Raw genomic sequence first — 15,283 nt, 5'->3', positions numbered from 1 at the left:
AAGACCTTTCTCTCTCTCTCTCTCTCTCTCTCACTGTCTGTAACTACCTGTAAAAAAAAAAAAAAAAAAAGACTAGTTATACCATTAATTTGCATAGTACAACACATTAAAGACAGAGGTCCTACATGGGGAGTAAGTGCACAGTGACTCCTGTTTTTGATTTAACAATTGACACTCTTATTTATGACGTCAGTAATCACCCGAGACTCTTGTCATGAGCTGCCAAGGTTATGGAAGCCTCTTGAGTTCACAAACTCTGACCTTATTTAGACAAGGTCATAGTCAAAGTGGAGGTTCTCTCCTCCTTTCAGAGAAAGATGCTTCCTTCTTTCAGGTCATTTTTTTGCCACAGTGTCTTGGCTTTCCACACCTGAAATACTCTCATGGGCTTTTTAGCCAGATCCAAATGCCTTAAGGGCTGATTCTGAGGCCAGAGTGCTTAAACAGCCATAATTGATTGAATCACTGGCCATTGATGACCAACTCAACCTCAGAGGTGGGGGGCTGGTGGGTGGGTGTGGGGAAGACTGAAATTCCAACCTTCTAATCACATTCTTGGGTCCCTGACAAGCAGTCTCAATCCTGAAGCTAACCAGGATCCCACCAAGAGTCATCTCCTTAGAACAAAAGATGTTCCTGTTACTCAGGAAATTCTGAGAGATTTAGGAACTCTGTAGCAGGAACCAGAGGTCAAAGAACAAATGTTAGGACAAAAGATTCCCCTAGCACCCCCTTTCTACAAAGGTTTTAGGAGCTCTACATTAGGAACCAGAAGTAGTGACCTTTTATGTTATTTCACACCTATCTAACACAGTGAGTCCTTTCAAACCCACTCTCACATACTGTCTTCTTTACACCCTTCCTTGTGCTCCCTTCTTGGCTAGCAGGTGGCGAGGGGGGTGTCACACCTCCACACCAGCCCCCTCCTCCAGCCATGAGCTTCCCAAGCACAAGAGCAGACCTAGTAAGTGCTGAGTGAATGTGTTCTTCAGAAAGAACAATCAACACATGCACACTAGATTGAAGTATTTTTGGTCCAGAGATTAAAATGTAGTAATTAACAGGAGCACTCACAACTTTCAAAGTTTTTTGTTTTTTTTTCCTGGTGCATGACTGTAGGTAGAGAAACGTTATTATTTCATGTGTAATTCCTTAGGAGAGTCATGGGCCTGCTGTCTGCTTACCTTTATGGTGTTATGCTGCCATTGAAGACAACAGGAGGAGCATGAATTTACTAGCACGCTGGCTGACCCAATTTGAGAAGTTATCAGTGAACTTAGAGAAATCTAATAATGTTAGGGAAGGAAGAATGTTTTCCCTTTGGAACATTAGCAGGAGTCATTTTATCATATTTAATCAATGAAGTGGGTCGGTATAGTTATATTTTGCCTTTAAAACTTGATGTACTTGGCCGGTGCCACAGCTCACTAGGCTAATCCTCCACCTGCGGCGCCAGCACCCCAGGTTCTAGTCCCGGTTGTGGAACCGGTTCAGTCCTGGTTGCTCCTCTTCCAGTCCAGCTCTCTGCTGTGGCCTGGGAGTGCAGTGGATGGCCCAGGTCCTTGGGCCCTGCACCTGCATGGGAGACCAGGAGAAGCACCTGGCTTCAGATTAGCGCAGTGCGCCGGCCGTAGTGGCCATTTGGGGGGTGAACCAAAGGAAAAAGAAGACCTTTCTCTGTGTCTCTCTCTCTCACTGTCCACTCTGCCTGTCAAAAAAAAAAAAAAAAAAAAACTTGATGTACTAATTTTTTTTCAAATCAAATTCGTAATAGATTTTTTTATTTTGTAAGAGAATCATGTTTCCAAGTAGCATTCTCTTCTAATATAATTAAAATCTTTCATTTATGAAAATTTCATTTTCATATAATCTTGGTCATTTATTGTATAAAAAGAATACTTCTGTATTAGAAACATTTTCTTAATTTTAATCTTAAATTATAGAAGTAATTAGAAAAGTGATTTATGCTTTTCATAAGGAATTCAGTAGTATAGAAATTCAATAGTATACAAGAAAAAGTAAATGCTTCACTCTCATTAGTTGGTGTGTGTTCTTGCAAACCTCTATTCTGTACCATTATAAATATACAACTACAAAGTAGGTGTTTATATACAAACATGTGTTTTTAAGAATATGTAGCCTCTAGTAACTATTTGCTGGTTGAAAATATAGTTATATTTTATATTATCAAGCATAGTAATTTCTTATAATTCATGAAGATTTTAGTAGAAGTTCAGTTGATGGTATTTGCAGATTTGAATTTGGTCCAGTTTATTGATCGGAAAATATAGGCTCCAGTACCTATGGGTCCAGATGGTGAATTAAATTACAGAATCTGTATAAATAGGAATTCTGTGATACTGAAAAGATTAGAAGAAAGACCCTGTAATGACTTTAAGGTTTGGATTAGCAGGCAGGAAGTAAGAATTCCAACCCTAATACTATTGAGGGGCATTCACAGAGTAGGATTGTGACAGTGTAGATTTTTGGAAAGTGTGAGCTAACGTACAGTGGGATGTGGAGGAGTGATTAGATTTGGACCTTGTCCCATGTAGGAAGTTGTCTAGACGGAGTTGAGTTGGTAGTATATTTAAGGAAGACTAGCAGAAAGTACAAAGTAGGAAAAGAAGCAGGTAAGAGAAAAATCACATTTCTGGGTTACAAGCCATAATTGTTCCAGTTCCACAGGAGTGTGGTAAAAGTGAAATTTATGAGTTGTGAATTCTAGAAATTGTAAGTTGAGCTCTGCCTTTGAAGGTCAAGCAGAGAATATTGGTCTATTTAGTAAGTAGGAACTCAGGATCCTGAGGAAGGTAGATTGAAACAAGATTCCTGTTTTCTCGAGTGATTGTTCTGGTAGCTAAATTTAGTGTGGTTGGGAAGCCAGGAAAGGAGAGGCCATCCAAGAGCAGCAGGTGTCAGCAGTCAACGCAGCACCAGAAAGGGCAAGTGCGTTCCGATGTCCCGATGGGTCTTCGCACACGCCACATGGCCCAGACCTGGCCTCCCCCAAGGCCACAGCACTTCAGCCCTGCAGAGGTGCGTTGACTCCGTAATTATAATAAAAGATGGAACACAGCTATAATGAACTGGTTCTGGCTGTCCCCAAATAGAAGGTGCTCCATGTTTGCCTTTTGTCTTTGCCACCAGTGGTTGGTTGCATGTAGAAGGAAGGGACAGAAAGGGAGACAGCCTGCCAGGAAGCTGGGAGAAGCCATGGCTTCATATCTGCTCTGACGTCTAGCACACCCTTCAATGGCAACCACCCGTTCCATCGCTGCTTTGAATTTCAGAGTATAGAACCACTTCCCTGTCACACAAGTGGCAGAATGCTAATTACAGATGAGTTTTGTGACCTAGTTTGGTGAGTCTGACAACCCCTCCAGCTCTCCTCACCCTATTCTCCAAGTATCTTCCTGTTCCTTGGGGGAAAAGGCACACCATTATTGTACCCTCATTCCAGATGGGTCAAAATTGGCCTCTCAAGAGTGACAGAAACAGATCCTGTGGTTTAAGCAAGCATCTCTAACAATTCTTTTTTTTTTCTCTAATTTTGCCTCTTTGAGTATTGCATCTCTCAACTTTAAAGCCAATTTCTCGATTTTGGAAGGTACCATTTCATTGTTGTTTTTCCTTAGAATGATTCAAGTTAGTTTAGAAACAGCTCATTTCACTCGAGCTCACCTCATGATTCAAGCAGAGAAACTACTTCGTGGCGGGTGGTGTAAAGGAATTAGTCCTGCTCAGACGTGCGGACACAGAGGAGCAGGTGCTGACACTGCCGCTGCTGCCTCCTGTGCCCCTTCCGAGGCCTCAAGGTGAACAGTCACCCCAGGGCTTCCGTAGGCTGCTTGTGGCCGTGGTGGAGGGCTTGGCCTGGAATTGGCTGCTGCCGCGTCCCATTTTCAGTTGTTTGTTCTCTTGTTAACATATGATGGGTGGAGGTGGATGTCAAAGAAGCCATCTTCTGGGAACCCCCATCCCCTATGGCGTTATTCCGTGCCCAGTCCCTCTCAGCCATTCTAGTGGTCATCCTCCACCTGCTGGTCCCACTCCCCAGCCAGGGCATGGGGGAAAGGATTGTCAGACTCCAGTACTGTTGTGACTTAGGAGGGTGAACTGTGGCAGTTCTAGACATCAAAACATTTCTGACTATCTCAGCCACCAGCATAAAATTGCCTGTGATCCGTTGTATGTCTGAGCCAAAAATGTTGTTATCAGATCATTAGTGTGGTCTGTATACTCTTTGAAAACTCCCTATCTGTGGCCAAAAACAGCTTTAGCCTTCCTTTGCAAGGATGTTTCATTTTGGCTCCTCCAACAGAGAAAATATCCGCCACTGTTTTTCTAAATAGGCTTCTATTTGCTTCTACAAACGCTTCTGCAATATGCAGCCCTGTGCATGGAGAGCTATAATTATACTGCTCACTTAGGAAAGGCTGCGAGAGAATGTGAAGAAGAGCCAGCTAAGCAAAGGCGACTGCAGCCCTAGGTTGGGCTGCAGGAAAAAAGCAACAAGGAGAGGCGAATTTTGAAGGCTGCAAGTCTGGGTTTGTAGGACATAATGAAGACACTGCCAGTGGCAAGTAGGAAAAGTGATTCTGCTAAAAAGGAAGCAATCAGCTCTGTATTCGCTGATGTTTCAAGGACCAGTGACTTTTCCTGGACGGCAGGAAGGAGGGGAGGCTCTGGCGGCGTTTGGTTCCTGCCTCCAAGTGCCGAGAAGGGCCTGGGGCCACACACGGCAGTCTCCCTCTCAAGACCATTTTCCATAGCATTAGAGTAACGTGTTAGGGAAGTGTTATGTAAACACAGGATGCACACAGAATACAAACAGCCTGCCTGGCACGGTATTTGCAGTTACCAGGAGTCAGTAAGTCATGTGTGTGTCTATTTCTCTTCTAGGTTCATTTTCCAGACACTGAAAGAGCAGAATGGCTAAATAAGGTAAGATTAGAATATCCCAAATACCAGAGAACAGTGGGAATTAGAGGATGAGAGACCATCTTTCCATATTTGGGAACCTGAGTGTTGGCAACATTGGAGCTGTGATAGCCCGCAGTAGGATAACTTCTGTTCCCCAGAGAACTCAGTCATGACTAGTATGTTACACTCCCTTCTGAGGGGTGAGAACCGAGGCTTCCACCTGAAAAAATCACACTGTGCTCATATTCGTGCATGTCTCTGGCCTCGTGTCTTCCTTCCTGAATGTCCAATGCTCACCTGTAATATAATCATAGGAGAAAAATCTGGAAACACTGTGAAGAGGGAAATAACTCTGAGGAAGCCTAGTTATTGATAGTAATTTTGTAAAAGACATGTTTTTCTATCAGTATACTTTGAAACAGATTTTTTATTCATATTTTATACCACTCTGTAGTAAACACTAGTGTAGATAATGTTCACTTTATGACACTGGAAGTTTGTGCTAAAAAAAGATTCATGGGTGGGTTTTTTTTTTTTTTTTTTTGTAAAGATTTATTTATTTACTTATTTGAGAGGCAGAGTTACAGACAGAAAGAGGGAGAGACAGGGAGAGGGGTCTTCCATCTGCTGGTTCACTCCCAAATGGCCTCAATGGCTGGAGCTAGGCCAATCCGAAGCCAGAAGCCAGGAGCTTTTTCCAAGTCTGCCACGTGGGTGTAGGGGCCCAAGCACTTGGGCCATCTTTCGCTGCTTTCCCAGGCCATAGCAGAGCTGGATCAGAAGAGGAGCAGCTGGGACACAAACCCGTGCCCATATGGGATGCCGGCACCAGTGGTGGAGGCTTAGCCTGCTATGCCACAACACCAGCCCCTCATGGGTGCTTATTAAGGTCTGTACAGTTAGAAGTTTGGAGCTAGAGGATTTTTAGCAATTACTAAATACTTTCACATGCTTAAACAGAATATTTAATGAAAATAACTAATTTCTGTAACACATGGGCAAATCAGTAGTTTATTATTAATAGGTTTTTAAAATTTAGATTTTTGTATAACAAGACCCTGCTTTTCCCCCTTTTATTTTTCAAAACCAGATTTTAGTAAAACCATAGGCGCATAATTTTTTATGATTATTTAAGTATATTATTATAACATCTCTTTAACATGAGTTCTTTTTTCTTTCCAGACTGTAAAACACATGTGGCCTTTTATTTGCCAGTTTATAGAGAAGTTGTTTCGAGAAACGATTGAGCCAGCCGTGCGCGGAGCGAACACCCACCTTAGCACCTTTAGTTTCACGAAGGTCGATGTGGGTGAACAGGTGAGTTCCTTCTGCAGGTCCTTACACCGCGTGCAGTAGGACTTCTGTGCAAACATTAAAACATTTTAACCCACCCCAAATTGTGTTCTGGGAAAAGCTGTTCACCAGGAGGCCTGACATGTGTCTCTACAGCCCCTGCCCGGGGTCTTCCTCACACTGTGTTACCTGTCTCCAGTGGGTGTGGCCTCATGTTGCCTGCTGAGCTGTGTGCCAGTTCAGTCTTTATTGCATGGTTTCCCATTAGTATTTCCTCTACCTGTGTTATGTGGTATTTACAGAGCTTGTGTTTCTACCCCATATTCTCCTGTGAGAACTGGCTTGTCAGAAGAAATCTGTCGTGTTAGAAAGAGTTGATATGTGAGTCCGCACTAAAGGTCCAGTAACTGACAGCAAGCCGAATGCATTCACCCCTCTCGAGATGTTAAAAAACAACAGCTAAGGGTTCTAATATTGGCATCCCAGTAATTACATAGATGAGAGAGAGATTTTGATAATAGAATCATATTATATAAAAAGGAAAGCTTAATTGTACTTTTTGTTTTAAAGATTTATTTATTTGAAAGCAGAGTTACAGAGAGAAGGAAAAACAGAGAGAGAGAGATCTTCTCTCTGTTGGTTCACTCTCCAAATGGCTATAATAACCAGGCCTGGGCCAGGCCAAAGCCAGGAGCCAAGAGCTTCCTCTGGGCTTCCACGTGGGAGCAGGGGCCCACGTCCTTGGGCCATCTCCCCTGCTTTCCCAGGCACATCAGCAGGGAACTGGGTCAGAAGTGGAGCAGCCAGCGCTCAAACTGGCACCCGGTGCTGCCAGCTGTGGCTTAACCTTCTACACCACAGTTCCAGCCCCCCTAATTGTACTTCTCATGAAAGTCCCAAGTACATTTAAATTAGTTGATTGAAGCAAATTTCCTTTTTGTTTTATTTTTAAAAGTGTTACAATAATTAACAACAGTTCAAGTTTACATTTTTGTATCCCTAATAAAAACTCAGAAATAATAATACTTTAAAACATACACAATTTATACATAAGTGCCCATATAGCCAAGGCAGATAGCAGGCACATGTCACTACTCAGTACTGTTCAAGGTTGTGGCTTAGGGAGCGTCTGACCGATTGCTACGTGTCCATTCCACACTCTCCAGGCTGCTTTTCCCATCAAAGCCAATTTCCTCCATGCAGAGAGTGCTGGGTGAGACCAGGGAGCTCTGGTCAGTGCTGCAGGGTGGGGTGAGTATCCAGGGTGACGCCCTAGTTGAACATGGTGAATCTCCTCTATTGTCAGGGGGGAGAGTGTATGATCACCTCTGTTGCTGTGATCACACCCTCACCTCCTCTGTTCCAAGGTGACCAATGCCCTGGTTTAGCCCACAGTGGGTGCAGCACTCACCGTGCTGCCACATGAACCACACCAAGGATCTGTGTGGTCCTCATGTGATCACAGATCCCACCACAGTAACCCACCCCAGGAAATCGGGGAGCGTTGAGCCTCTGGTGCCACACACAGTGACCTGGCTACACCCTGCACCCTATCGTGCAGTCACGGAGTTCCCACAGTCTGAGCACACAAGGCTCCCGCAGTCACGGGGTGCAGAGGATCCGCTCCACCCTGCTAGCCTGTCCCATCCACGGAAAGGCAGAGACGGACCCAGAGCCGACTAGCTGCCTGTAGGTGCACCGCCTTGGCAATTTGAACCCTGGAGCCTGTGATATGTTGAAGGGCTGGGGACACCTCACTGTCCTACATGGGTGCCCAGCCCCCGGCAGTCCTCCCAGCCAGACTCAAAGTCAGTGGGAAATGCGGATCTTTCCCTCTGGTAAAATCCCCGGATCACATGCACGCACCAGAGCTGCAGTAGCCACTACTCGTGTCAAAATGGCGCCTTCTCCCATCCATCGCTGGGTGCACAAAGAGCCGCCACAACCACTACTCACTTCAGAATGCGCCTTCTCCCATCCATCGCTGGGTGCAAAGAGCCGCCACAACCACTACTCACTTCAGAATGGCGCCTTCTCCCCACCTGCTGCCAAGTGCACGCACATGAGCCTCTGCAGCCGCTATTGGTGTCAATATAGCACCTTGTCCCCACCAGTTGACCCCTGTAGCCGCTACTGGTGTCAAGATGCACCCTCTACTAGCTGGTTGCCGGAGGCCATTGTAGGGAGAAGGGGAGAGAAAACAGGCCCTTTCTTCTCTGGGTTGGGTAGGTACCTTGTACCCCCTAGGGCTCCAGGCCAGGCTCAAAGACAAGGTGGTCTGCCAGGGTCTCCCTCCAGCCGTATCGCCAGGGTGGCATGGTTGGCTGCCAGGGTCTCCCTCCAGCCGTATCGCCAGGGTGGCATGGTGGCCTGCCAGGGTCTCCCTCCAGCCGTATCGCCAGGGTGGCATGGTGGCCTGCCAGGGTCTCCCTCCAGCCGTATCGCCAGGGTGGCATGGTGGCCTTCCAGGGTCTCCCTCCAGCCGTATCGCCAGGGTGGCATGGTGGCCTGCCAGGGTCTCCCTCCAGCCGTATCGCCAGGGTGGCATGGTGGCCTGCCAGGGTCTCCCTCCAGCCGTATCGCCAGGGTGGCATGGTGGCCTGCCAGGGTCTCCCTCCAGCCGTATCGCCAGGGTGGCATGGTGGCCTGCCAGGGTCTCCCTCCAGCCGTATCGCCAGGGTGGCATGGTGGCCTGCCAGGGTCTCCCTCCAGCCGTATCGCCAGGGTGGCATGGTGGCCTGCCAGGGTCTCCCTCCAGCCGTATCGCCAGGGTGGCATGGTGGCCTGCCAGGGTCTCCCTCCAGCCGTATCGCCAGGGTGGCATGGTGGCCTGCCAGGGTCTCCCTCCAGCCGTATCGCCAGGGTGGCATGGTGGCCTGCCAGGGTCTCCCTCCAGCCGTATCGCCAGGGTGGCATGGTGGTCTGCCAGGGTCTCCCTCCAGCTGTTTCACCAGCGTCGGGGGCTGCTGCAGTCTGTGCTCACCTCGCTGTCCGGAGCCGGTGCTTCCTCTGGCTCTCAGCCGCGGAGGCCGTGTGTTGTGTCCTCACTCGTGCTGCACGTCCGCAGCGTGCCTGCTGACCCATGGTGTCCCTCTGCCTTCTGTAGCGTTTCCATGCAGAGTTCTCTCTACCTCTGCCCTGGGGATGCACTTCCTCACTGTGTGCTGCTATTTTCCCTAGCCTAAAGCAGTACGTCCTTTTCTGTTCCGCCATCTTGGAGCCCTGTGTTGAGATTTTCAAGGATATTGCATTTTGATAAATGTTCTCATTGGGCCGTTGAAGTACAAGATCTGTTATAATCTTTTTCAGTTTACACTACAGTGTACCTCTTTCATATGTTAGATGTTGCTTTATATCTACAGCTTACATCTTTTCTTTACTTGCAAACCCCAGTTTTGTGAAAATCATCAGAAAGGAAGAATTATAAGAGATAAAAATTTAAAAAATATTTTTCAAACAATGTAGTAAGGATGGAATAGGGGAAAATGAGCAAATTAAATTGTAAGAGACAAAGGGGTTAAGGAGCTTAGGAAAAAGGGTGAAAATGTGTATCCTTATATGTGCTGACAACAGTAATGCCTAGTGTGTATTGAGTACTTAGTCCCTCCAGGCAGTGTACCAAGTTCTTTTCTTTCATTATGTCATTTAACTTGACAGTAACCTCATGAGATACGTGCCATTATGATTTGCAGCATATGGGTGAGAAAACAGAGGTTCAGTAATTTGCCAGACTTCAAACAGCCATTATGTTGTGAAGCAGATGTTTAAATCATGTAGTCTTATGCTAAACCTCTGTCTTATATTACAAGTTTAGATTAAAAAAAAAAAAAATCTCTGGATTTTAAAACAAGCTACTTCTTTTTTCAGCCTCTTCGGATCAACGGTGTTAAGGTGTATACTGAAAATGTAGACAAAAGGCAAATCATTCTGGACCTCCAGATTAGGTAAGTTTTTATTGGCGTTATAATTGTGTTGTAGCTGATGTAGTATAATGTCACTTACCTATACCCAGAGGGGGATGTATAATCACCATGCTTCTTACCTGCTGTTTGTTGGAATTTGACGAAATTCCTTTTTGAGAACCAGGTATAATTTGTCTCCTTGATTTCAGTTCCTAATTGCCATTAATAAAACATTTTAAATAAAAGAAACTGAAGGCGCCATAAGAAACCTACAAACCAGTGTCTCTTATGAGCATGGGCATAAAAAGTCCTCAACAAAATACTAACAAGCCAAAACTAACGGCGTATTAAAACCATTGTACCCCATAACCTCGTGAATATATTCCCAGAATGCACAGGTGGTTCGACATATGAAAATCAGTCACCACATTAACTGGAGGAAGGAAGAAAAGCCCAAACCATAGGACTGTCAATTGACAAGAAAAATCATTTAACAAAATTCAATACCTTTTCATAATAAAAATACTGCACAAACTAGTAATAGAAGGAAACTCCTTCAACGTAATAAAACAGTGAATTAAAGACCCACAGTGAACATCATGCTCAATGGTGAAAGACGGAAAGCTTTTCCTAGAGGAAAAAAATAAACATGGCAGAGATCTTTACTTTCACCACTTGTGTTCAAGCTGGAGCTATTCAAGTTGTAGCTAGAACACTTAGATAAAAAGAAGTAAAAGGCATCCAGACTGGAAAGGAGAAAATAAAATTATCTCTGTTCACAGATTATATGACATTATAAATAGAAAATCCCAAATATTCTACAAAAAAAAAAAACCTATTAGAACTAATAAATGCACTAAAGTAGCAGGATAGGAAATCAGCATACAAAAATCAGTTGTATTTCTATACACTAATGACAAGTAACCCAAAAAGAAAACTTAGAATACAATCCCATTTATAATAGAATCAAAAATATTAAAATATGTAAGAATAAACTTAATTATGGAGGTGAAAGACTGTATACTGAAAACTATAAAACATTGTTGAAAGAAGTTAAAGAAGATACCTATTCATGGATTAAAAAACTTAAAATTGGTACATTGTCAGTTCTACCCAATTTATAACAATCCCTGTAGTCATAGGTGATTATTATGCAGAATATATAGAGGATTCCTGAAATTTTACGACTAAAAAGGCACCCTTTTGAAAAAATAGACTTTGTCCAGGGAAGATATGTAAATAGGTAATAAGCATATGAAAAGATGCTCCACAGGATTAATTATTAGGAAAATGCAAATCAAAACCACAGTGAGATATCACTTCATATACATTGGGATGGCTACCATCGGAAAAACCAAATTAACAGGTGTTAGTGAAAATATGGAGAGAGTGGAACCCTTGTGCACTAATGCTAGGAAGGTAAAGTTGTGCAACTACTATGGAAAACAGTTTGACCGTTTCTCCACACTTTAAAAATAAAATTACCAGCAATTCCACGCCTGTTGTATTGTCGTAGTCCATCTTCTGTTGCTGTAACAGAGTACCTGAGATAGGATGATTTATAAAGAATAGAGGTTTATTTTGCTCTTCATTCTGGAGGCTGGGAAGTTTAAGACTAGGCATCTGTATATGGTGAACTCCTCATGCTCCTTCAACTCCTGGTGGAAAGTGGAAGGGGAGGTAGGCACATGTGAAAGATCATGAGAGAGAGACTTGCTAATAACAGCCTGCTCTCCCAGTGGCTAAACCAGTCCCCCGAGAATAATTCCTGCCAGAAAGGCATTAATCTATTCGTGAGGGCTCCATCCTCATTGCCTAAACAACCTCCACTAGGTACCAGGTCCCAGCACTACTGCACTGATGAATTAAGGTTCCTGCACATAAACTTTTGGGAGACACACTCAAACCATTGCGTATATGTAGCCAAAAGGATTGAAAGCAGGGACTTGAACTGATACTCGCATACCCGTTTTCATAGCATCATTACAGTCATGTGCCGTGCAACATTTTGGTCAACTATAGACTGTGTATACAGTGGTGGTCATATGAGATTACGTCATCTAATGACATTGTAGCTGCCTAGTTCATATAAATACACCCTTTGATGTTTGCACAAAAATTGTCTAACAGTGCTTTTCTCAGAAGGTGTCCATGCTGTTAGGTGGCCGTGACATTTTTATAATAGCTAATACATAGAAGCAACCCAGGTGTCCTTGGATGGATTAATGGATAAGCAAATGTAATATGTATGTATATTATGCAGTCCTAAAAAAGAAGAAAATCCTGACCCATGCTACAACATGAATGAACTTTCAGGACACTGTGTTAAGTAAAATAAACACTGACAATTCACATGAGGTACCCAGAGTAGTCAAACTTACAGAGACAGAAAGTAGAGTGGTGGGTGCTAAGGTCTAGGGGAGGAGACAGCAAGGAACTAGTGTTTAATGGAGTGGATGGAGTTTCAGTTTGCAAGATGAAAAAGTTCTGGAGATGGGTGATGGTGTTGGTTACACAACATTACAGATACCACTGAGCTGTATACTTAAAAATTAAGATGATAAATTTTGGGGCTGGTGTTGGGGCGTAGCAGGTGAAGCCACTGCCAGCAGCCCAGATATCCCATGTGGGCACCGGTTCAAGTCCCAGCTGCTGCTCCTCCAATCCAGCTCTCTGCTGGTGGCCTAGGAGAGGCAGCGGAGGATGGCCCAGGTGCTTGGACGCCTGTACCCACATGGGAGACTGGGAGGAGGCTTCTGGTTCTTGGATGACGACTGTAACTACATGGGAGACTGGGAAGAAGCTTCTGGTTTTTGGCTTCAGTTTGGGCTAGCCCCAGCCATTGTGGCCATTTGGAGAGTGAACTGGAAGATGGAAAATCTCTCTCTGTGTCTCTCTCTCTTTCTCTGTAACTCTGACTTTTAAATAAATAAATCTTTTTTTTAAGAAGTTGGCAAATTTATGTTATGTGTGTTTTAATAAATAAAAAAAAGATTGGAAAAAAGAAACTGAGTCTGCCAGGTTTCACGTCTGGTGTAACAAAGGTGTGTTTCTTTCTTTCTTGTCTTCATTTTTATTTGAACTTGCTTGTTCCTTCCTGCATTCTGTCTAGGGCCTAATGATGTAACGTTTATGGTGAATGCTGTCTGCTGTGGATTCAAAAGCAGCTGTTTGTTTTTTAGTGGTTTCGCATGGTTTCTCTTGTTGATCCTTCACTGATGATGACTTTATGTCATTTTTGAGTTTCCAAAGTACATTAATGTAGTAAAGATACAGAGTTGGTGCCAATTATGTTTATTTTAGAAAGCAACATAGAATGTTTTTAAAGTGAAAAAAATGTGTCTTTAAAACATTTGCCACTAGTGCAAACACTGTCATCAGCATAGAAGTAAGAGGAGATCTGTTGATATCTCAGGTTGGTTAGGCTGTATCCCAGAGGACTGGCTGTCCACTAGGCTCTCAGGTTGGTTAGGCTGTATCCCAGAGGGCTGGCTGTCCGCTAGGCTCTCAGGTTGGTTAGGCTGTATCCCAGAGGACTGGCTGTCCACTAGGCTCTCAGGTTGGTTAGGCTGTATCCCAGAGGACTGGCTGTCCACTAGGCTCTCAGGTTGGTTAGGCTGTATCCCAGAGGGCTGGCTGTCCACTAGGCTCTCAGGTTGGTTAGGCTGTATCCCAGAGGACTGGCTGTCCACTAGGCTCTCAGGTTGGTTAGGCTGTATCCCAGAGGACTGGCTGTCCACTAGGCTGCTGACAACTCCACAAAAGTGGAAACCTTGTTCTGTTGTTCAGTGTTTCCAGCACTGAATATTCTATAGTTTTATTAAATAAATGTTTTGGGGGGCTGGCTCTGTGGCATAGCAGGTTAAGCCACTGCCTGCAGCGCCAGCATCCCATGTGGCCACCAGTTTGATTTCCGGCTGCTCCACTTCTGATCCAGCTCCCTGCTAATGTGCCTGAGAAGGCAGCAGAGGATGGATTAAGTCCTTGGGAGACCTGGAAGCTCCTGGCTCCTGGCTTCAGTCTGGCCCAGCTCTGACCGTTGTGGCCATTTGGGGAGTGAACCAGCAGCTGGGAGCTCTCTTTCCTTCTGTAACTCTGCCTTTCAAATAAAATAAATAAATCTTTAAAAATAAATTAAATAAATAAATGTTTTGGGGCAGGCATTTAGCCTGGCAGTTAAAATACCTACTGGGATGCCTACATCCCATATTGGAATGTCTAGGTTTGGACTCCTGACTCCTCTCCCAATTCCATCTTCCTACTAATGTGCACCCTGGGAGGCAGCAGGTGATGGCCCAGGTCGTTGTTCCCTGCCACCCATGCCACCCATGAGGTCCGAGCTCCCAGCTTCAGCCTGACCCAGCCCCCGCATTTGGGGAGTAAACTGGCAGATGGGGACTCTTCTCTCCGCCTGTCTCTGTCTGTCTGTCTCTGCCTGTATCTGCTTCCATGCCTCTTAAGTAAGTAAATAAATGAATAAAAATTTAAAACTGAATATTTGAATCAGTCAGGTCATGGATGCTATTTTTAGAATACAGACTGGGTATCATAAAAGGTTTTTGACAGTCATAACATATGCAAAATATCCTGCTCAAATATGTCTCTAAACATGTGTATTCCACACAGGGCCTTAACTACATTGGCAGTTAAATGGGAAATTAAATGGAAATTGAAAAGTATTAGGAAATAAAATTATCAAGTCTTGGAGTGGAAAGAAAAGTTTATGATGGCTTTGGGACAGGTTATCAGTGATTTCTCTAAGTAGAGGGTAATTCTCAATGAGAAGAATCTGTAGGTATGGGCTTTAACGCCGGGGTAATAGATATTGGAAGAATTTCATCCCAGATCCCTTTTGTTAGTATTTTACTTAGCTGCTTAGATACTTAGTTAGATACTTAGTTAGTATTTTACTTAGCTGCTTAGATACCTGTCCAGTGTTTGTCAAACTTCTCCACAAATATTCTCAAACAGGGGTCGATGTCCCACTTCCAGGAGTGAAAGATAGGGATCAAACCATATACAAATGTGTATGTACAGATCAGGCATGCACAAACATGTAAAACATATTCGGCAGTGCATGTTTATATTGAAAGTAGATGCAAACTTTATGTGCAGGATCATGGTAGATTCAGGCCTGTTTGACATTACTGTTTGAAATGACT

General features: G+C 44.2%; 1 protein-coding gene across 1 annotated transcript in view; it reads left to right on the top strand.

Moving 5' to 3' along the window:
* ESYT2 (extended synaptotagmin 2) overlaps window positions 1-15,283 on the top strand; it is a 108,423-nt gene that overhangs the window by 30,968 nt on the left and 62,172 nt on the right. Inside the window, exons 2-4 of the mRNA XM_062192936.1 lie at window positions 4,906-4,947; window positions 6,109-6,243; window positions 10,087-10,163. Of these exons, the coding sequence (XP_062048920.1) occupies window positions 4,906-4,947; window positions 6,109-6,243; window positions 10,087-10,163 (254 nt within the window). The remainder of the gene's footprint in view (window positions 1-4,905; window positions 4,948-6,108; window positions 6,244-10,086; window positions 10,164-15,283) is intronic.

This window comes from Lepus europaeus, chromosome 5 (genome assembly GCF_033115175.1).
Source record: "Lepus europaeus isolate LE1 chromosome 5, mLepTim1.pri, whole genome shotgun sequence".
Taxonomy (NCBI): domain Eukaryota; kingdom Metazoa; phylum Chordata; class Mammalia; order Lagomorpha; family Leporidae; genus Lepus; species Lepus europaeus.
This window is presented reverse-complemented; position numbering and strand designations above follow the sequence as displayed.